The following is a 23,427-nucleotide window of genomic DNA, read 5'->3' on the forward strand; positions in this document are numbered from 1 at the left end:
CTCGAGCTAGGACTCTCGTCCGTCGTGACTCATTCAGCACGCGGGTCGTCAACGATTGGAACGCTCCTCCATACCAGGTCGTGTCGTCAACCTCAGTTGACCAGTTCAAGTCTAGGCTTGATAAACACTGCGCTGACATCATGTATGACGTCCCACACTGGTTCCCGGTATGGTATTGATCCGAAGTAGTTTCAGAGCTGCAGACCGATGAAACCCTGGTGCTAGACTCCGCTCGTCCATGCCAACTATACGTTTTGAAATTTTGACGGAAAGAAGCCATCCAAGTTATACAATCCAGCTTCACATCTAACTCTCTTCAGACGAACCTCGCTGCGACAATTCTCCTTTTTCGCACTCCACAACCCTTGAGAAAACCCTCATCTTTTCACCCCGGCATTGCAATTAAGTCCTTTGCTGTTGGTAAAGAGGCTGGTGGTTACTAATGCAAGTATTTTTTCGTGGGAGATGCACATATGTTATGCTGTCAAAAAGTGCAGTTCCATCATTTTCTGCTTCGATAAAATTCGTCACCTCCTTAGATCCGGGATTTGTAATCTTCTCATCCATCATCCATCTCATCTCTCATCTCTCATCTCTCATCTCTCATCTCTCATCTCTCATCTCTCATCTCTCATCTCTCATCTCTCACTCTCTCACTCTCTCACTCTCTCACTCTCTCACTCTCTCACTCTCTCACTCTCTCACTCTCTCTCTCTCTCTCTCTCTCTCTCTCTCTCTCTCTCTCTCTCTCTCTCTCTCTCTCTCTCTCTCTGCTCTCCATCTCTCAACATACACAACAGACCTCGTAACGTGTAAAGCTCTCCCGGCATGGCGCGAGCTTTTCCATTTGTATTCTGCATATTTCATTTGTTGCCGCCGTTGGTGATGTATATGGTGTGAAGCCAACCAGCCAAAGCCCGCTCAACGGTATCCTTCGCATGCCCAGCTAACTTAAGAGGTGTGGACAACGACATACCAATAAAGAGCCAGTGCCATGAAACGTAACTTAAATGATGCAACCAGATTTATCAACAACAGATGACCTTCATGCTACTTTTGCGTCTGCTGACCCGACAGAGCCACTGTGCATGTAGCATCATGCGTTATATCTGCCTCAAAATTGATCGACACCAGAGAAGACGACACCAACACAAATAATCCGTCAGGCACACCAATTGCAGCCAGCAAATGATTAACTCCGAAGCGCTGCTCAGCTGGTAATAAAACCCAGGTCTCCTCAGCTGGTAATCGGGAACTCCCGGGAACTCCGGGTGCAGAGTCAAACAGATGTCAAGTTGTTTGGTGTTAAGTCGAGTATTGGATGGATAAATTTATTTGTGATCGCCTACGTAACCATGCAAATATCACATTATGTGGAATATTCGGCGGAGATTTACAAATCTTCTGCGAAACGTGATACAAATGGTTGCTTGTTTGCGTTGGGTTCCAGAAGCACAGACAATTTGATTACACTAGTTTCTATAAGCCCCATGCAAGCACTCCGAACACGGACCTCTTCGCTTTCCATCACATATGCCGTCGGGCTGAGCACACAACACCCAAGCAAGTTATTAACTTGAAGCCCTTACTTCTACACTGGCCTGATCTTCATTTCCGCTGCTTTCAGGGAATAACGGTATCATTTCCAACTCTTCCACTCAATGCCATCGGCGTACGACTTATGCCGTCCGGAAAGGTATCGTCCGTTCAGGTTGGATTGGTGGCAGCACTTGTACCACCAGGCACCCTTATATTTCTGAGCACAATTAAATCTCCGCGACTGTTGGTTGTTTCTATTGTATGTAGAGAAACGCTGATTGTTGTGAATCCTGAAACTATCGCCGGCGTTTCCTGTGTAACCGCTCACATGAAGGCGGTAACCATCGCGCTCTGGTCCGATTTTGAAGTTCCGGTATAATGCATACCTTTTTCCACCCTCAAAGTCCTCCAGGTTAATGCGCAGTTGGTACCGTCGGCCACACTGCGACGTTAGCCGGAAAAGGCGTTCATTGCCCCACCAGAATTCGCCATCGAGCTTACCGAATCCAATCTTGTAGGATTGCCAGTTGAAATAAAAGTTCTGTCTGGGTGTAATATCGGCGCGCCGCTGGATGACGGTCCACCTGCCGCCGTCTTTGGACATGTCACAGTACACCGGCACCGGTCTAGGCAGCCCACTCAACCACGCCCGGTACACTCCGCTGGGGGAGCCAGTCGGCAGGTCGCTGCAGTCGCGGGCCAGTGGCTTGCTGTGGACCAGCGGCGCGCAGGCCGGCCGCTGCAACTTAAGGTCTCGCAATTGGGTCTCAATGTGAACGAACCGCGACAGCAATGCCGACGTCACGGCCGCAGGGACTCCACTGACCCTCCGCTTCAGGTCGGCGACCTCTCCTGCCAACGCTTGACAGCAGTGCCCGTCGCACAGGGCTGGAAACCCGAGCACTAGCAGAAGGCACAATGCCGCACTAATCCGGAGCAGAGACATGTCGTGGGTGTAGAATTACCTCTGCTGCCGGCAGACTAGAGTGCAAATGATGCTGCACAGTGATTGTTCGACAGTTCAAGGCACTATATCAATTGGTGCAGTGTGCCTTACAAAACGGGTTTATACTACATGTGGTTGCAGCAAGGCAGTAGGGAAATTATCAATGAAGAAGAGAGGCACGATAAACATTGAAAACAAAAATGAAGTCAAGCATCAAGTTCAACGAAACCAAACACAAAAAAAGGCCCAAGGATGTAAATTTACCAAAAACGTCACCGCATCATGGGCGAAGCAATCAAAATCGCAGAAAAAATGGAGCCTGTGAACGTAACAACGAGGGAGTGCTTTCGATTTTATAACCTCTAGAATGTCTGTCGTCTACCGCGCCTAAATTCACTCATCACAAAAACCTTCTTTGATTTTACGTGACGAGGAATTCGTCGCTTCGCAAGAGACAGATCTGTGCTCTAACTTGCGCGCGAATTTTGGGTCTCGTGCAAGTGTTTTTATCTACGAAATTGCTGCTTGTCTACTCCGGTCATTCAGCGAGAAGTGGAGGGCAATGTAAGGTTACTTCAGCTGCAATGCCTACGTTTTTCATCCATTTCATGTTAGCGAACTAACATTTAGGCGCACCGGGACGGATCATGGCCATAACGTAACGTTGCAATGTAACAAAAAATGTCTCCGAAGGCTCGAACAGTCTGAAGAGAAGCAGCACAGCGGAACTGTTCGCGATATCCGCGAACAGTTAGGCACACATTTCTCAAAGGAGAGATGCATAAGCTAAGGGACCTGCGAAGGATACAAAACGTGCATTTGAGGCATAGAAGTGGGCAGCGATGGTAGCAACCAAAGCGGAGCAACAGCCGGCGCTAGGTAGGTAAGGCTCGTGCAGAGGTACGTAAGGCTGCCGACTCGGCAGCGGTAGATGACCGTGAGCTGCAGTTTGTTGAAAAGGAGGAGATGTGACCACAGGAGCTGGTTGGGGAGGAAGGCGACCGCCGGAAAGGCGTGGGGACTGGTCACGGTTCCTCAAACAGGGTAAAGCAGCGGAAGATTGACGGCGGTGACTTGCTGCATCGCAAGCTCGCTGCGAAACTCCGAAGAGACTTAGAGGAAGCAGAACCGTATGAGCGGCCCAGGAGTTGGACATCGACACTTGCAGTGGGCGCGCAGACTAACGGCTCCAGTCACGAGCCGCGGTGTGTCTCGGCGGACGACGCTGGCCACCCAGGGCGCCGTAACGCCTGCTCCGCGTGCGGGAGAGACGCATCGACTGTAGGAGGGTCACCAGTTGCAGGAAAGGTCTCCCGGCGATAGATCTAGACTAGTGCGAGACAGCAAACGCTGCTTCAAACGCCTTGGCGAGGGAAGGGCCACTGGGTCTCACAGTGCCGCAACAGATCATGCCGTGCGAAGGACGAGCAGTCAGAAATGACATTACGTCGACAGTAGACCACGGGAACGGCACTTTAAAGAGCACCGGAAAGGGTCGCTGCGAAACCAGGAACTTGACACGTGGAGACCCAGTCCTGCTAGTGGAAGACGACGTGGCGCGTCGGCGAAGGCCGGCTGGCCGCGTGTCAGAGGTGTTGCCGGGTCGGGACAGCCGAGGGCGATTGGCACCCATACGGGACCGCGGCGGCGAGGTGCACCGCCGGGCGGGACGGATCATGTGCCGGAAGAGGACGGCACGTGATAACGATCATTCTGACCTCTCTTTTTCTCTGCCTCCCTGCCCCCTGGAGGCGAAAGATATCACTTCGCAAGCGACATATCTGTGTTTAACTTGCACGCAAATTTTCGGTCTCGTGGAAGTATATTTCTGTACCAAATTGCTGCTTGTCGATCACGCTCGTTCAGAACGACGTGGAGGGCATTGCTTCGTTCATTTAGTTGTATTCTAGTTGTTTTTCGTTTATGTCATGTTAGCAAACTTCCACAGGTCATCATTGTTTTTAATTATGGATAAGATCTGACTGGCGAGGTGCCGCCGGTGCGTGCACAAGTACGCCATTGGTTTAACTAGAATGTTCCACATTCGAAGGCATTAAAAGACCTCAAATATGGTGAAATAAAACTAAGAAAAGCTATTGGTACGCTTTTAAGTTTAAGAGGCTGCTCTAGACAACATAATGTCCATGTTTAGTAAATATTTCCTCAATCCGTAACTGTTTGCTCATGTCATCGTACCCTGCATATCAATGATTGCGAGCCAAGTAACGGCTGTTATATCTCGAAACCCTGCTCACGAATGCCAGATGTGAATGAATCCAAATCTGTATTTTCCTTGGCCATTGCCACTGCGCGACTAATAGAATGACAGGATTTTAATGAAGTTATGATGACGTTATGAATACCTGGGTGACCTTAACATTGTCACAACGAAACAGTCTGCACATATTTTTGGCGTGTAGCTCAGACTGGACAAAATTTACGTCTTGAAAAGTGCAGGGCCGTGTACTACACCAAATGATCTTTAAGATGGCTATTTCAGTTCAAAATCCGATACATATGTGAAACATTCCCCTTAACTCCGGAAGCGCGAAATTGTCAACGTGAGAGAAATCGCCGAATCGCATATCAAAATTCGGCCCCCAGCTCGGCAACGTGAGCTCGCAGAGAAACGGAGCTTTGAGATAAAATCGCAGCGAAACACATTTAGACGTAGAAAGGAGCGGGTAATCGTCCAGGCTAGGGTGTGAAACGATACGCGTTGAGTCGCAAGTGCGTTCGCGCGAGAGCCGAGGATTCGATGGCTCTAAGGTTTTCCTGACAGATGTCAGATTTCGGCAACCTACGCAGACAACGGCTTAAATCCAACTGTATCGTGCAGACGCCTTTACCAAATTTTGTCTGTACCGTACCGGCGCGTATATCGAACACGTCATGGCATTGCTTTACTTGAAGTTGGGAGCCGAACTGCTTTCTTGGAAGGCATTAAAAGAAAATTAAACCGGGCGACATCGTTTTTTGGTGGCACGGTATCATCAGTTCAGATTATAGGTCAAGTTCAGCTATGAAATGAGAAACGAGTTGGAAAAAAAGAAAATTTTGCCGCTACACACTTTTAACCTCATGTCGTGCTGAAGACAATTACTTGCTACCGCTTGGAACCCCAATCCGCTTATTGTATTGCACGTCCAATGGATCCATTTTGCCTCGGTACCTTATCCAAATAGCACGAAAGAATCTTAACCGTGCCATACACCTTGTGTGTCGAGGGCGCTCGGTCGGCTCATGCCCGCGGGCACAGCGGGGTCAAGGGCATCCAGCGGGCGAGGGGCGGAGCGAGCGAGGACTGTTGGATGGGCGGCCAGCACGGACGGAGCATGATTTTAATATCATGGCACCTTGAGTCAAGGTGTGACTGGGCACGGCTGTACCGATATATGTACATATATACATCTCTATGTGTATAAGTATATATAGGTATATATATATATATATATATATATATATATATATATATATATATATATATATATATATATATATATATATATATATATATATATATACAACAGACCTCATAACGGGTAAGGCTCTCCTGGCAAGGAGCGAACTTTTCCATTTGTATTCTGCATACTTGATTTGTCGCCGCCGATGGTCACGTATATGGTGTGAAGCCAACGAGCCACAGCCCACTCGACGATATCCATCGCATGCCTGGCTAAATTAGGGGTGTGGGCAACGACATACCTATGAAGAGCTAGCTAACCCAGTGCCGTGAAACATAACATAAATGATGCCACCAGATTTATCAGCAACAGATGAGCTTCATGCTTCTTCCGCGTCTGCCGACCCGACAGAGCCACTGTGCATGTAGCATCATGCGTTATATCTCCCTCAACATTGATCGAAATCAGAGAAGACGACACCAACACAAATAATCCGTCAAGCACCCGAACTGCAGCCAGCAAATAATTAACTCCGAAGCGCTGCTCAGCTGGTAATAAAACCCAGGTCTCCTCAGCTGGTAATCGGGAACTCCCGGGAACTCCGGGTGCAGAGTCAAACAGATGTCAAGTTGTTTGGTGTTAAGTCGAGTATTGGATGGATAAATTTATTTGTGATCGTCTACGTAACCATGCAAATATCACATTATGTGGAATATTCGGCGGAGATTTACAAATCTTCTGCAGGACGTGATACAAATGGTTGCTTGTTTGCGTTGGGTTCCAGAAGCACAGACAATTTGGTTACACTAGTTTCTATAAGCCTCATGCAAGCACTTCGAACACGGGCCTCTTCGCTTTCCATCACATATGCCGTCGGGCTGAGCACACATCACCCAAGCAGGTTATTAACTTGAAGCCCTTACTTCTACACTGGCCTGATCTTCATTTCCACTGCTTTCAGGGAATAATAGTATCCTTTCCAGCTCTTCCACTCAATGCCATCGGCGTACGACTTATGCCGTCCGGAAAGGTATTGTCCATTCAGGTTAGATGCGTGGCAGTACGTGTACCACCAGGCACCCTTATATCTCTGAGCACAACTTACTGCTCTCTGCGGATGTTGATTGTTTCTATCGCGTGTAGAGAAACGATGCTTGTTATGATTACTGAAACTGTCGCCGGCGCTTCCTGTGTAGCCGCTCACGTAAAGGCGGTAACCATACCGCTCTGGCCCGATCTTGAAGTTCCGGTATAATGCGTACCTTTTCCCACCCTCAAAGTCCTCCAGGTTAATGCGCAGTTGGTACCGTCGGCCACACTGCGACGTTAGCCGGAAAAGGCGTTCATTGCCCCACCAGAATTCGCCATCGAGCTTACCGAATCCAATCTTGTAGGATTGCCAGTTGAAATAAAAGTTCTGTCTGGGTGTAATATCGGCGCGCCGCTGGATGACGGTCCACCTGCCGCCGTCTTTGGACATGTCACAGTACACCGGCACCGGTCTAGGCAGCCCACTCAACCACGCCCGGTACACTCCGCTGGGGGAGCCAGTCGGCAGGTCGCTGCAGTCGCGGGCCAGTGGCTTGCTGTGGACCAGCGGCGCGCAGGCCGGCCGCTGCAACTTAAGGTCTCGCAATTGGGTCTCAATGTGAACGAACCGCGACAGCAATGCCGACGTCACGGCCGCAGGAACTCCACTGACCCTCTGCTTCAGGCCGGCGACCTCTCCTGCCAACGCCTGACAGCAGTGCCCGTCGCACAGGGCTGGAAACCCGAGCACTACCAGAAGGCACAATGCTGCACCAATCCGGAGCAGAGACATGTCGTGCGTGTAGAATTACCTCTGCTGCCGGCAGACTACAGTGCAAATGATGCTGCACAATGATTGTTCGACAGTTCAAGGCACTATTTCACTTGGCTCAATGTGTCTTACAGAACGCTTTTATACTAGATCTGATTGCATCAAGGCAGTAGGGAATTTTTCAATGAAGAGGAAGACAAGTCGCAGTAAATATTGAAAACAAAAATGAAATAAAGCATAAAGTTCGACGAAACCAAGCACAAAACGTCCAAAGGATACAAATTCACCAAAAATAACACTGCACCCTAGGAGAAGCGATCAAAATCGTACAAAAAAAAATGTAGCCTGGGAACGTGACATCGAGGGAGTGCTTTCAATATTATAACCTCTAGAACGTCTGTCGTCTGCAATGTCTAAATTCACTCATCGCAAACATCCGGCTTGGTTTTACGTGAAAATTGGCGTGGAGCAAGGCGTCTTTGGTGTCGCTTCGTAAGAGACGGATGTGTCCTCTAACTTGCGCGCGAATTTTGGGTCTCGTGCAAGTGTTTTTCTCTATGAAATTGCTGATTGTCTATCCCGGTCATTCAGCGAAAAGTGGCGGACAATGTAACGTTACTTAAGTTGTAATACATACGTTTTTCGTCCATTTCATGTTGGCGAACTAACATTTTGGCCCACCGGGCCGGATCGTGGCCAGAACGTAACGTTGCAATGTAACAAAAATGTATACCAAGGCCCGAAGCAGTCTGAAGGCCAGAAGTACAGCGGAATCGTTCGCGATATCCGCGAAAAGCTAGGCACAAATTTCTCCAGGGAGAGATGCACAGACTAAGGAGCCTGCGAAGGATGCAAAGCACGCATTTGAGGCTCAGACGAGGGCAGCGATGACAGCAACCGAGCAGAGGAACAGCCGGGGCTAGCCCAGGGCTCCTCAGCTGGTAATTGGGACCCCCAGCTGGGAGCGCAAGTCTCGCCGCTTAAGACCTGGCACTCAACGGCTGGAGGCCTCGGGGGTCACAGGCTGGAGACCCAAGTCTCGCCGTTTAAGACCCGGATCTTACCGGCGCAAAGCCTGGGGCTCACCTGCTGAAGGCCCAAGAGCTTATCGTCTGCGGCCCGGGGCTTATCGGCTGGAGGTCCTGGGCTCACCGGTTGAAAGCTCGGGGCTCACCCGCTGGAGGCCCGGGGCTCGCCGGTTGGACGTCCGGGGCACGCCGGCTGGAGGCCCGGAGCTCGCCGCTGCACACCTGGGCTCGTTGGTCGGGGACGCAGAACTCCGTCGCTGAACCCGGTCCCGGCCGCAGAGTATAAGCAGGCAGGTGCAATATAGTCGTCAACATAGGCTAGAGCTTTGCATTATGCTACTTGAAGTTAACGGTGCTTTGCCTGTGATCCTACAAAGCCACCTGAGCGGGCTGGGCTTGTCATTTCTTAGCGTTGTTAATTTTAACAGGGATTCGTGAGAGCAAACACAGCTGCCACATATTATGCGCGGCTTTGCAGTCCTCATTGCTTAAGTCGAACGCAGTCGACTCTTTCAGACCACGCTTGCTTCAGACAGGGCGAGACTGGCCAGTTTCCCTGGCCATGTTACCGGCCGCGCAGGTCTTCGGACAGGCTGCTAGATGTATGCTTAAACTTCTGATGGGAAAAAAGTGAAAAATCATTGCGCTTCAGAAATGAATCATGATTTTAAAGTTTTTTGAAATAAATAATTATTTCAAATGCCATAACTAAAATTTACCGAGAGGTTTTTCTGTGAATCGCATCCCATTCCGTGCTTTTCGCAAACAGACAACTCACCTTACATTGAAATGTGAGATCTTTCTTCCGCAGAAAACGATGCTGAATCTCCGAAGTATGAAGACGTTTTCTCAATTCAATATCGAGGACGTGAAGTTGAAAGCCCGAAATCCGGCAAGAAAAGGTTCGTGGGGGGGGGGGGGGAGGGGGAGGACAAGTTACGTAAAAGTTGTCTCCGGACCGTGAACTTATTGGCAGCGATCTGTTCGGCTGAGAGGAAAAGTTAGCCTATGGAAGCGTTATAAAGGTTAGGTTATTATAAGGTCTATCTTCCGCAGGCGGCCTGCAGTCCAGCTGAGCGGAATGGAGTCCAGCTGAGCGGAATGGAGTTCAGTTTAGCGTCCCCACTGTCCACGGCTTGAGGACAGCGGTGCCCTGCGACGACGGACGCGGCAGCGCGATGGCGCGTACCAAATATGGCGCGAATCTTGGGCCGAAACCGACCTGTAAACTTGCCGACGCCTTCCCAACCGCGTGAAAGGCCACTTTGAGAGGTCGAGGTGTGGTTTCTTGTGAGATGTCATGCTCACCGACCCTGCTGGTTTCTGGTGACGCATCAAAACATCGCTTTCCAGACCGCGAAGGGAGGTTGGGTGCCACTGAGAACCTGCCCATAGAAAAGGCCAACGAATTTAGCCGACACTTAACTCCCGTTGGCCCAGGCATCGCTACCGAACTGGCAGCGATGCGGAACTGGAATGTTGCCTCTGTTATCACTTTTCACAAATGTGGCTCTTGTGCCATCGCTAAAAACTTCAGACCTATATCATTTTTGCCTTTACTGTCCAAAACGTGCGTCAAAGTCCTCTGCATGCAGCTGTCGTGCCACCTCGTTGCCCACGAGCTTTTAGCCCCATTATAGGACGCTTACAGGCCTTGCCACTCAGCACAGGACACCCTCATCAACGACGTTGAGTACGCGGTACGTCGGATTAACATTGAATACATTTCTACCGTCGCCTCCATCGCTTTAAGCCGTGCTTTTGATAGGGTTAACCACGGCGTCCTTCTGGCAAATCTGCAATGGTATGGAGTTGATCCGAAGTAGTTTCAGAGCTGCCTTGCTGGTCGGCGGCAGGTGGTAAGAGATGGTCGTCTCTCTCTCTCTCTCTCTCTCTCTCTCTCTCCTCATCTCTCTCTCTCTCTCTCTCTCTCTCTCTCTCTCTCTCTCTCTCTCTCTCTCTCTCTCTCTCTCTCTCTCTATCTCTCTTCTCTCTCTCTCTCTCTCTCTCTCTCTCCTCTCTCTCTCTCTCTCTCTCTCTCCTCTCTCTCTCTCTCTCTCTCTCTTCTCTCTCTCTCTCTCTCTTCTCTCGTCTCTCTCTCTCTCTCTCTCTCTCTCTCTCTCTCTCTCTCTCTCCTCTCTCTCTCTCTCTCCTCTCTTCTCTCTCTCTCTCTCTATCTCTCTCCTCTCTCTCTTCTCTCTCTCTCTCTCCTCTCTCTTCCTCCCTCTCCTTCTCTCTCTCTCTCTCTCTCTCTCTCTTCTCTCTCTCTCTCTCTCTAATCTCTACTATCTCTCTCTCTCTCTATCTTCTCTCTCTCTCTCTCTATCTCTCTCTCTCTCTCTCTCTCTTCTCTCTCTCTCTATATCTCTCTCTCTCTCCTCTATCTCTCTCTCCTCTCTATCTCTCTCTCTCTCTCTCTCTCTATCTCAATCTCTCTGTCTTCCCTGACTCACGGTGTACATAGGATCATTTGGTCGTCCCTCAATGGGTCGTCCCTATCTCTTCAGCGTTTTCCCTGAGCCGACTTCTATCTTACCTCCCTCACGGATATCCAGCGTCCCAGGCCGACGACACCCTGGTGCTAGACTCCGCTCATCCAGGCCAACTATACGTTTTGAAATCTTCACAGACAGGAACTATCCAAGTTATTCAATCCCGTTTTACATTTAACTCTCTTCAAACGAGCCCCGCTAAAACAATTATCATCCTTTTCGCACTCCACAATCCTTGAAAAACCCTCATCTTTTCATATTGACGTTGCGGAACACAAATTCAGTCCTTCGTCGTTGGTAAAGATAGTGGTGGTCACTAACGAAAGTAATCTTTCCTTGCAAATGCACACATGTCACTTCTGTCAAAAAGTGCAGCTCCATCCTTTTCTGCTTGGATAAAATTAGTCGCCTCCCTACGCCCGAGATTCCTAAGCTTTTCACCCGTTCCCATGTTTTTGCCCATCTTATGCACTGCCTCTCGGTTTTGGGTGGGGCTGAAGCTTCTAAGCTAAAGCAAGCTCAAGGGGTGATGAACTTTGTGGTCAGAATCGTCACTGATGCTCGTCCAGTGATTAAATGGCGGCGACTGTTCAAACGCTAGGTTAATGAGGTACTACTGACCTGGCCGCCCGCCGTGACGGCCTCGCTGTATTCGGGGCCCTTAATGACTCGCGGGCTCCGTCGGTGGCACACAACTTTTTCGTATTGCACAGTTCCATTCTGGAGCCGCCTGTCGCTGGTCATCACATCCTCCAGCATCCGCAACGAGGTTCGTACCAGGCTAGATGATTTAGATGGTCCCCTAGTGTAATCACTGCTCGCCTGCCGTTGTGTAACATGCGTTGTCGATTTAGATTCTGACTCATTATTTGGTTTTTGACCATCATGTGTAAACGACTGGGAGACTGACAACGTGCGAATGTGGCCACGTTGTTGTCATGTTGCACTGCTGCATTTGTATTATTATCGCAATGATACCGAATCAAACAAAAGCCACTTGTTGAAATGATTAATGAATACAACGAGCTGACCTGAACTAAACTGCCAGGCACTGAGACCACTAACCAACACGCCACTTCCTGTTTCAGGGGCCCCGACCAATGTATACCGCCCCAGCATTGCCACTACTTCGAAAACAGGCCCACAGGGCTCAGACCGGCAGGGAGTTGTCCACCGGCCACTCGGTGTCGGTGATCTCTGGGAGCAATAGGGGACCCAACATGTCAACGAGTACCAAAGCGTGTCCTTATCGTCAGTCAAAAGGTACGTTAATCAGCCAAGAAGCCCTCTTACCAATATCTGGGGTCGCGACCCTACGGGCGGGGATTCCAAATGCGACATAAAGCCAGCCATTCGGACTCTTCTGGCCAGCAGGATCTCAGGATTTAAGGAAGGGGCCACGCGCCCCGCTGCCTACGCTACTGCTTTACCCTCGCGGTATGAAAGATCTTTCACGTTCGAGTCGAATGCTGGTTGGAGAGTCAAGCAGGAGTCACGCTGCTCGGTGTATCAGTCCAGTATTGGATGGATACGCTTATTTTTTTATTGCCCATATAACCATGCAAATATAACATGATGTGGAATATTCGGCACGGGTTTACAAATCTTCCGCAGAAAGTGATACACATGTTTGCTTGTTGCCGCTGGGTTCTCGAATCACAGACAATTTGATTATACTAGTTTCTATAAGCTTCGTGCAAGCATTTCAAGCACAGATCTCCTTGCTTTCCTTCACCTATGCCTATGCCGTCGGGCTAAGTAAATATCATTCAAGCGAGTTGACTTGAAACCCTTACTTCTATACTGGCCTGATCTTCATTTCCACTGCTTTCAGGGAATAACGGTATCCTTTCCAATTCTTCCACTCGATGCCATCGGCGTGCGATTTATGCGGTCCGGAAAGGTATCGTCCGTTCAGGTTGGATTCGTGGCAGTTCTTGTACCACCAGGCACCCTTATATCTCTTAGCACAACTTGGTTTCCGCGGCTGTTGGTTGTTCCTATCCTTTGTAGTGAAACGCGCATTATTGTGAAATCCGGCGAAACTATCGCCGGCGTTTCCCGTGTAGCCGCTCACGTGAAGGCGGTAACCATCACTCTCTGGCCCGATCTTGAAGTTCCGGTATAAGGCGTACCTTTTTCCACCCTCAAAGTCCTCCAGGTTAATGCGCAGTTGGTACCGTCGGCCACCTTGCGAGGTTAGCCGGAACAGGTGTTCATTGCCCCACCAGAACTCGCCATCGACCTTTCCAAATCCAATCTTGTAGGACTGCCAGTTGAGATAAAAGTTCTGCCTGGGTGTAATATCGGCGCGCCGCTGGATGACGGTCCACCTGCCGCCGTCTTTGGACATGTCACAGTACACCGGCACCGGTTTAGGCAGCCCACTCAACCACGCCCGGTACACTCCGCTGGGGGAGCCAGTCGGCAGGTCGCTGCAGTCGCGGGCCAGTGGCTTGTCGACCAGCGACGCGCAGGCCGGCCGCTGCAGCTTAAGGTCTCGCAATTGGGTCTCAATGTGAACGAACCGCGACAGCAATGCCGACGTCACGGCCGCAGGGACTCCACTGACCCTCCGCTTCAGGTCGGCGACCTCTCCTGCCAACGCTTGACAGCAGTGCCCGTCGCACAGGGCTGGAAACCCGAGCACTAGCAGAAGGCACAATGCCGCACTAATCCGGAGCAGAGACATGTCGTGGGTGTAGAATTACCTCTGCTGCCGGCAGACTAGAGTGCAAATGATGCTGCACAATGATTGTTCGACAGTTCAAGGCACTATATCAATTCGTGCAGTGTGCCTTACAAAACGGGTTTATACTACATGTGGTTGCAGCAAGGCAGTAGGGAAATTATCAATGAAGAAGAGAGGCACGATAAACATTGAAAACAAAAATGAAGTCAAGCATCAAGTTCAACGAAACTAAACACAAAAAGGCCCAAGGATGCAAATTTACCAAAAACGTCACCGCATCATGGGCGAAGCAATCAAAATTGCAGAAAAAATGGAGCCTGTGAACGTGACAACGAGGGAGTGCTTTCGATTTTATAACCTTTAGAATGTCTGTCGTCTACCGCGCCTAAATTCACTCATCACAAAAACCTTCTTTGATTTTACGTGACGAGGAATTCGTCGCTTCGCAAGAGACAGATCTGTGCTCTAACTTGCGCGCGAATTTTGGGTCTCGTGCAAGTGTTTTTATCTACGAAATTGCTGCTTGTCTACTCCGGTCATTCAGCGAGAAGTGGAGGGCAATGTAAGGTTACTTCAGCTTCAATGCCTACGTTTTTCATCCATTTCATGTTAGCGAACTAACATTTAGGCGCACCGGGACGGATCATGGCCATAACGTAACGTTGCAATGTAACAAAAAATGTCTCCGAAGGCTCGAACAGTCTGAAGAGAAGCAGCACAGCGGAACTGTTCGCGATATCCGCGAACAGTTAGGCACACATTTCTCAAAGAAGAGATGCATAAGCTAAGGGACCTGCGAAGAATACAAAACGTGCATTTGAGGCATAGAAGTGGGCAGCGATGGTAGCAACCAAAGCGGAGCAACAGCCGGCGCTAGGTAGGTAAGGCTCGTGCAGAGGTACGTAAGGCTGCCGACTCGGCAGCGGTAGATGACCGTGAGCTGCAGTTTGTTGAAAAGGAGGAGATGTGACCACAGGAGCTGGTTGGGGAGGAAGGCGACCGCCGGAAAGGCGTGGGGACTGGTCACGGTTCCTCAAACAAGGTAAAGCAGCGGAAGATTGACGGCGGTGACTTGCTGCATCGCAAGCTCGCTGCGAAACTCCGAAGAGACTTAGAGGAAGCAGAACCGTATGAGCGGCCCAGGAGTTGGATATCGACACTTGCAGTGGGCGCGCAGACTAACGGCTCCAGTCACGAGCCGCGGTGTGTCTCGGCGGACGACGCTGGCCACCCAGGGCGCCGTAACGCCTGCTCCGCGTGCGGGAGAGACGCATCGACTGTAGGAGGGTCACCAGTTGCAGGAAAGGTCTCCCGGCGATAGATCTAGACTAATGCGAGACGGCAAACGCTGCTTCAAACGCCTTGGCGAGGGAAGGGCCACTGGGTCTCACAGTGCCGCAACAGATCATGCCGTGCGAAGGACGAGCAGTCAGAAATGACATTACGTCGACAGTAGACCACGGGAACGGCACTTTAAAGAGCACCGGAAAGGGTCGCTGCGAAACCAGCAACTTGACACGTGGAGACCCAGTCCTGCTAGTGGAAGACGACGTGGCGCGTCGGCGAAGGCCGGCTGGCCGCGTGTCAGAGGTGTTGCCGGGTCGGGACAGCCGAGGGCGATTGGCACCCATACGGGACCGCGGCGGCGAGGTGCACCGCCGGGCGGGACGGATCTATGTGCGCGAAGAGGACGGCACGTGATAACGATCATTCTGACCTCTCTTTTTCTCTGCCTCCCTGCCCCCTGGAGGCGAAAGATATCACTTTGCAAGCGACATATCTGTGTTTAACTTGCACGCAAATTTTCGGTCTCGTGGAAGTATATTTCTGTACCAAATTGCTGCTTGTCGTTCGCGCTCGTTGAGAACGACGTGGAGGGCATTGCTTCGTTCATTTAGTTGTATTCTAGTTGTTTTTCGTTTATGTCATGTTAGCGAACTTCCACAGGTCATCATTGTTTTTAATTATGGATAAGATCTGACTGGCGAGGTGCCGCCGGTGCGTGCACAAGTACGCCATTGGTTTAACTAGAATGTTCCACATTCGAAGGCATTAAAAGACCTCAAATATGGTGAAATAAAACTAAGAAAAGCTATTGGTACGCTTTTAAGTTTAAGAGGCTGCTCTAGACAACATAATGTCCATGTTTAGTAAATATTTCCTCAATCCGTAACTGTTTGCTCATGTCATCGTACCCTGCATATCAATGATTGCGAGCCAAGTAACGGCTGTTATATCTCGAAACCCTGCTCACGAATGCCAGATGTGAATGAATCCATATCTGTATTTTCCTTGGCCATTGCCACTGCGCGACTAATAGAATGACAGGATTTTAATGAAGTTATGATGACGTTATGAATGCCTGGGTGACCTTAACATTGTCACAACGAAACAGTCTGCACATATTTTTGGCGTGTAGCTCAGACTGGACAAAATTTACGTCTTGAAAAGTGCAGGGCCGTGTACTACACCAAATGATCTTTAAGATGGCTATTTCAGTTCAAAATCCGATACATATGTGAAACATTCCCCTTAACTCCGGAAGCGCGAAATTGTCAACGTGAGAGAAATCGCCGAATCGCATATCAAAATTCGGCCCCCAGCTCGGCAACGTGAGCTCGCAGAGAAACGGAGCTTTGAGATAAAATCGCAGCGAAACACATTTAGACGTAGAAAGGAGTGGGTAATCGTCCAGGCTAGGGTGTGAAACGATACGCGTTGAGTCGCAAGTGCGTTCGCGCGAGAGCCGAGGATTCGATGGCTCTAAGGTTTTCCTGACAGATGTCAGATTTCGGCAACCTACGCAGACAACGGCTTGAATCCAACTGTATCGTGCAGACGCCTTTACCAAATTTTGTCTGTACCGTACCGGCGCGTATATCGAACACGTCATGGCATTGGTTTACTTGAAGTTGGGAGCCGAACTGCTTTCTTGGAAGGCATTAAAAGAAAATTAAACCGGGCGACATCGTTTTTTGGTGGCACGGTATCATCAGTTCAGATTATAGGTCAAGTTCACCTATGAAATGAGAAACGAGTTGGAAAAAAAGAAAATTTTGCCGCTACACACTTTTAACCTCATGTCGTGCTGAAGACAATTACTTGCTACCGCTTGGAACCCCAATCCGCTTATTGTATTGCACGTCCAATGGATCCATTTTGCCTCGGTACCTTATCCAAATAGCACGAAAGAATCTTCACCGTGCCATACACCTTGTGTGTCGAGGGCGCTCGGTCGGCTCATGCCCGCGGGCACAGCGGGGTCAAGGGCATCGAGCGGGCGAGGGGCGGAGCGAGCGAGGACTGTTGGGTGGGCGGCCAGCACGGACGGAGCATGATTTTAATATCATGGCACCTTGAGTCAAGGTGTGACTGGGCACGGCTGTACCGATATATGTACATATATACATCTCTATGTGTATAAGTATATATAGGTATATATATATATATATATATATATATATATATATATAAACAGACCTCATAACGCGTAAGGCTCTCCTGGCAAGGGGCGAACTTTTCCATTTGTATTCTGCATACTTGATTTGTCGCCGCCGATGGTCACGTATATGGTGTGGAGCCAACGAGCCACAGCCCACTCGACGATATCCATCGCATGCCTGGCTAAATTAGGGGTGTGGGCAACGACATACCTATGAAGAGCTAGCTAACCCAGTGCCGTGAAACATAACATAAATGATGCCACCAGATTTATCAGCAACAGATGAGCTTCATGCTTCTTCCGCGTCTGCCGACCCGACAGAGCCACTGTGCATGTAGCATCATGCGTTATATCTGCCTCAACATTGATCGAAATCAGAGAAGACGACACCAACACAAATAATCCGTCAAGCACCCGAACTGCAGCCAGCAAATAATTAACTCCGAAGCGCTGCTCAGCTGGTAATAAAACCCAGGTCTCCTCAGCTGGTAATCGGGAACTCCCGGGAACTCCGGGTGCAGAGTCAAACAGATGTCAAGTTGTTTGGTGTTAAGTCGAGTATTGGATGGATAAATTTATTTGTGATCGTCTACGTAACCATGCAAATATCACATTATGTGGAATATTCGGCGGAGATTTACAAATCTTCTGCAGAACGTGATACAAATGGTTGCTTGTTTGCGTTGGGTTCCAGAAGCACAGACAATTTGATTACACTAGTTTCTATAAGCCTCATGCAAGCACTTCGAACACGGGCCTCCTCGCTTTCCATCACATATGCCGTCGGGCTGAGCACACATCACCCAAGCAAGTTATTAACTTGAAGCCCTTACTTCTACACTGGCCTGATCTTCATTTCCACTGCTTTCAGGGAATAAAAGTATCCTTTCCAGCTCTTCCACTCAATGCCATCGGCGTACGACTTATGCCGTCCGGAAAGGTATTGTCCATTCAGGTTAGATGCGTGGCAGTACGTGTACCACCAGGCACCCTTATATCTCTGAGCACAACTTACTGCTCTCCGCGGATGTTGATTGTTTCTATCGCGTGTAGAGAAACGATGCTTGTTATGATTACTGAAACTGTCGCCGGCGCTTCCTGTGTAGCCGCTCACGTAAAGGCGGTAACCATCCCGCTCTGGCCCGATCTTGAAGTTCCGGTATAATGCGTACCTTTTCCCACCCTCAAAGTCCTCCAGGTTAATGCGCAGTTGGTACCGTCGGCCACCTTGCGAGGTTAGCCGGAACAGGTGTTCATTGCCCCACCAAAATTCGCCATCGAGCTTACCGAATCCAATCTTGTAGGACTGCCAGTTGAGATAAAAGTTCTGCCTGGGTGTAATATCGGCGCGCCGCTGGATGACGGTCCACCTGCCGCCGTCTTTGGACATGTCACAGTACACCGGCACCGGTTTAGGCAGCCCACTCAACCACGCCCGGTACACTCCGCTGGGGGAGCCTATTATTAATCATTTGGAGCCTACATATTAATCATTTGGATTTTGACCATCATGAGTAAACGACTGGAAGACTAACAACGTGCGAATGTGGTCACGTTGTTGTCATGTTCTACTGCCGCATTTAAATTACTATTTAAATGATGTCGAATCAAACAAAAGCCACTTGTTGAAATGATTCATGAATACAACTAGCTGACCTGAACTAACCTGCCAGGCACTGTAGACCAATAACCAACACGCCCCTCCCTGTTTCAGGGGCCCCGACCAATGCAAATCGCCCCGGCATTGCCACTACTTCGGAAACAGGCCCACAGGGCTCAGACCGACAGGGAGTCATTCACCGGTCGCTCGGTGTCGGTAATCTCTGGGACCAATAAGACACCCGAAATGCCAACGAGTACCAAAGCGTGTCCTTATCGTCAGTCGAATGTTGCGCTAATCAGTCAAGAAACCCTCTTACCAAAACCTGGGGTCACGTCCCTTCGGGCGGGGATTCTACATGCGACATATGGGCAGCTATTCGGACTCTTCTGGAGAGCAAATCGGGTACTTCCTTGTCGGTTTCAGGACCCTTCGGGCTCCTGCCGCCCCTCAGGACCTAAGCGAGGAGCCACGTGCCCTGACACCTACGATACTGCTATGTTCTCGCGCTAGGCAAAGCCTTTAACGTTTGATACAACTGTTACTTGCGGAGTCAAACAGATGTGAAGCTGCAAGGTGTATAAGTCGAGTATTGGATGGATACACTTGTTTCTGATCGTCCATGTAACCATGCAAACACAACACTATGTGGAAGATTCGGCAGAGGCTTACAGATCTGCGAAACGTGATACATATATTTGCTTGTTTGCGTTGGGTTCCAGAAGCACAGACAATTTGATTATTCTAGTTTCTACAAGCCTCATGCAAGCATTTCAAGCACAGACCTCTTTGCTTTCCATCACAAATGCCGTCGGGGTGAGTACATGTCACTCAAGCAAGTTTTTGGCTTGAAACCCTTACTTCTATACTGGCCTGATCTTCATTTCCACTGCTTTCAGGGAATAACGGTATCCTGTCCAACGCTTCCACTCGATGCCATCGGCGAACGATCGATGCGGTCCGGAAAGGTATCGTCCGTTCAGGTTGGATTCGTGGCACCACTTGTACCACCAGGCACCCTTATATCTCTGAGCACAACTTGATCCCCGCGGCTGTTGGTTGTTCCTATCCTTTGTAGTGAAACGCGCATTATTGTGAAATCCAGCGAAACTATCGCCGGCGTTTCCCGTGTAGCCGCTCACGTGCAGGCGGTAACCATCACTCTCTGGCCCGATCTTGAAGTTCCGGTATAAGGCGTACCTTTTTCCACCCTTAAAGTCCTCCAGGTTAATGCGCAGTTGGTACCGTCGGCCACCTTGCGAGGTTAGCCGGAACAGGTGTTCATTGCCCCACCAGAATTCGCCATCGAGCTTACCGAATCCAATCTTGTAGGACTGCCAGTTGAGATAAAAGTTCTGTCTGGGTGTAATATCGGCGCGCCGCTGGAAGACGGTCCACATGCCGCCGTCTTTGGACATGTCACAGTACACCGGCACCGGTCTAGGCAGCCCACTCAACCACGCCCGGTACACTCCGCTGGGGGAGCCAGTCGGCAGGTCGCTGCAGTCGCGGGCCAGTGGCTTGTCGACCAGCGACGCGCACGTCTGCCGCTGCAACGTAAGGTTTCGCATCTGGGCCTGCATGTCGGTTAACCGCGGCAGCACTGCCGAGTTCACGGCCGTAGAGAGTTCACTGACCATCCGGTTCAGGTCGGCGACTTGTCCTACCAACGAATGACAGCACAGTCCGTCGCACGGAGCTGGAACCCCGAGCACTACCAGAAGGAATATTGCCGCACCACTCCGGAGCAGAAACATGTCGTGGGTGTAGAGCTACCTCTCCTGCCGGAGACTGGAGTGCAAATGACGCTGCACGATGCTTGTTCCAGAGTTCAAGGCACCATTTCACTTGGTGCGATGTGTTTTACAGAACGACTTTATCCTGCATTTGGTTGCAGCAAGGCAGTAGGGAATTTATCAATGGTGAAGAAGACAGGACACGATAAATCATTAAAACAAAAAGTGAAGACAAGTATAAAGTTGAACGAAACCAAGCACAAAACGCCCAAAGGATAAAAATTTGCCAAAAACTTTACCGCATCCCGGGCGAAGGAAGCGAACCCGTAGATAAAAATGTAGTCCGGGAACGTGACATCAGAGGAGCGCTTTCATTATTAGAACCTATAGAATGTCTGTCGTCTGCCATGTCTAAATGCACTCATCGCTAAAATCCTTTTTGGTTTTATGTGAAAGTTAGCGTGCGGCAAGGTTAGGATGGTGTCGTTTCGCAAGAGACAGGCCTGTGCTCTTGCTTGCGCGCGAATTTTATGTCTCGTGCAAGTGTTTTTCTCTACGAAATTGCTGCTTGTCGATCGCGGTCGTTCAGCCAGAAGAAAAGGGCAATGCAATGTTACTTTAGTTGCAATACATACGTTTTTCGTCCATTTCATGTTGGCGAACTAACATTTTGGCCCACCGGGCCGGATCGTGGCCATAACGTAACGTTGCAATGTAACAGAAATGTTTCCAAAGACCCGAAGCAGTCTGAAGACCAGAAGCACAGCGGAATCGTTCGCGATATCCACGACAAGCTCAGTGCGAAGGAGGCACAAATTTCTAGGAGGAATTTTTTCCTCTCCTTTCCTTTCCTCTCATAGGAAAGCTGCGCAGGCTAAGGGGTCTGCGACGGATGCAGAGCGTCTGCCTACCCGACATAGGCACTGTGGATGTAGCATAATTTATTATTCTGCCTCAATATTAATCGAAATAAGAGAACACGATCCCCCAAACCAACAATCCGGCACGCACCCGAATTGCAGCCAACAAATGAATAACTCCAAAGCGGGTGGACTTTGCCCCACAAACCACGCATCGACACCATCCCGAAGTTCCCGCCTCGTACAGCTCGTCCTCCCCCCCCCCCCCCTCCGCCTCGTGTCCCCACCGGACGTGACGGGTCGTCCCAGGGCGCCGGGCGGCCGACCAGGGCCAGTATAGCCCGCCAATAGAACGCCAGCCGGCCAAGAAAGCGCTCCCGGCTGTCGCCACTGCGCGCCTGCCGCTGATAGGTTACCGCCAGTGGTCACGGGCGAGAAAGCGGAGCGCTGGCTGATTCAGTAAGCGCCGGTCGCTGGTGCGAGGCGCCGGCCGATCCAGAGAGGCGCCGGGCAATCCCGCGGGGCGTCGTCCAGTTCCGCGTGGCGCCGGCCGATCCAGCGAGGCGCCGGGGCAATCCCGCGGGGCGCCGTCCAGTTCCGCGTGGCGCCGGCCGATCCAGCGAGGCGCCGGGGCAATCCCGCGGGGCGCCGTCCAGTTCCGCGTGGCGCCGGCCGATCCAGCGAGGTGCCGGCCGATCCAGCAGGCGCCGACGGCGGATTAAGTGGGCGCTAACGGAGATCCGGATCACGACAATCGGGTCGAAGGTCGGCCTGGTGTCCGGGAGCTGGGAGCTGCGCTCAAAACCTGTTCGTTTCAGATTAGACGTCGGATGAGCCCCGCATCCGAGGAGGCGACACCGGCCAAGCCTCCCGATGGCGTTAACGAGCAGAGGCGGCGCGATGTGACCTCGCGCAGTCCGACGATGGAAACTTACACGGGGAAATCCAAGAAGAGGCGACGTCGGGCACCATATCATACCACGCCACGAAGTCGACTATCCCGGAGGGAAGGCGTACATGTAGGCAGTGGTTCATGGACGGGCAAAGTCTCCAGAGGTTCTATGGGTACTTGAGCTGCATTGCGTCTGGGCGAAAGCGCTAGGACCTTCTTCTTCAGGACCTTCTTCCAGGACGCTCTTCGCCGCGGCCGCAGTGGCTGGGCAGCCTTGAAACGCCTTGGATGCTTTGACATGTTATGAGGCTTGCCTGAGGCTGAAGCGTCTCGGCCCTGGTGCGGACCCAAAGTCGTGGCCCGGTGCTTGAGCGGCCTCGGGGTTGAGCGCCGAACAGCGGTCCTCCGGAGCGTTCCGCCGATATCTCCCGCAAAGACGCTGGAGAAGACAGAACTCTCTCATGCATTCTTTGGCTTAAAGTGTGCGCCCTGGCGCCAGCAATCACCCTACTGTGGCTACTGTGCCAATAGTTCATTTACCCCCCCCCCCCCCCCTGCACAAACGCACAGCAAAGCTGCCACAAAACACTATTGACACCCCTGACCTCCAGCCATCTGCGGCGCCTAAAAACCCCCTGAGGGTCGAGAGCTGCACCACAATGTCCGCCGCGCGTCCCCGACGCCTGGCACGATGCCAGTGGCGCCAGCTGTGCGGCGCCGGCGGACGCAAACACAACAGCGGCGCGTGCCAGGCCGCCGCGTCCCCCCCCCCCCCCCCCTCGGCTGCCGCCGCCGGGCCCGGCAGGTGGGTGCCCCCCCCCGCTGGCGCCAGGTCGGTGACCGGCCGCGTTAGTCGATGACCTCGGGGCGTGGCGCCTCGGCCCGATGCGGGCGAATGCGGGTGCCGCGGCGCGCCCGCAAAACCCTTCAGGACCCGCCGCGCTGGGACGCGTGGAAGACGGTGCCGTCCCAGCTGACACGGCTGTAGCCGCGTC

At 51.0% G+C, this 23,427-nt stretch overlaps 2 protein-coding genes and 1 pseudogene across 16 annotated transcripts in view; all 3 read right to left on the reverse strand.

Moving 5' to 3' along the window:
- The window catches only part of LOC119104919 (calcium/calmodulin-dependent protein kinase type II alpha chain), a 185,792-nt gene that overhangs the window by 59,599 nt on the left and 102,766 nt on the right, over window positions 1-23,427 (reverse strand). The window lies entirely within an intron of this gene.
- LOC119104926 (techylectin-5A-like) lies at window positions 1,120-5,888 on the reverse strand (annotated as a pseudogene).
- On the reverse strand, window positions 17,904-21,630 carry LOC119104925 (microfibril-associated glycoprotein 4). The gene is made up of 2 exons (XM_037228675.1): window positions 20,431-21,630; window positions 17,904-18,802 (listed from the first exon to the last, which is right to left on the reverse strand). The coding sequence occupies exons 1-2, from the start codon at window positions 20,699-20,701 to the stop codon at window positions 18,180-18,182; spliced, it is 894 nt and encodes a 297-aa protein (XP_037084570.1). The 5' UTR covers window positions 20,702-21,630; the 3' UTR covers window positions 17,904-18,179.

This window comes from Pollicipes pollicipes, unplaced genomic scaffold, assembly GCF_011947565.3.
Source record: "Pollicipes pollicipes isolate AB1234 unplaced genomic scaffold, Ppol_2.1 Scaffold_6052;HRSCAF=7182_pilon_pilon_pilon, whole genome shotgun sequence".
NCBI lineage: Eukaryota > Metazoa > Arthropoda > Thecostraca > Pollicipedomorpha > Pollicipedidae > Pollicipes > Pollicipes pollicipes.

Coding starts and splice junctions, on each gene's coding strand:
- LOC119104925 (XM_037228675.1), bottom strand. CDS start 20,701: ATGTTTCTGCTCCGGAGTGGTGCGGCAATATTCCTTCTGGTAGTGCTC. Junction 18,803..20,430: donor CTGCAGCGACCTGCCGACTG/GCTCCCCCAGCG, acceptor GATTAATAATAG/GCTCCCCCAGCGGAGTGTAC.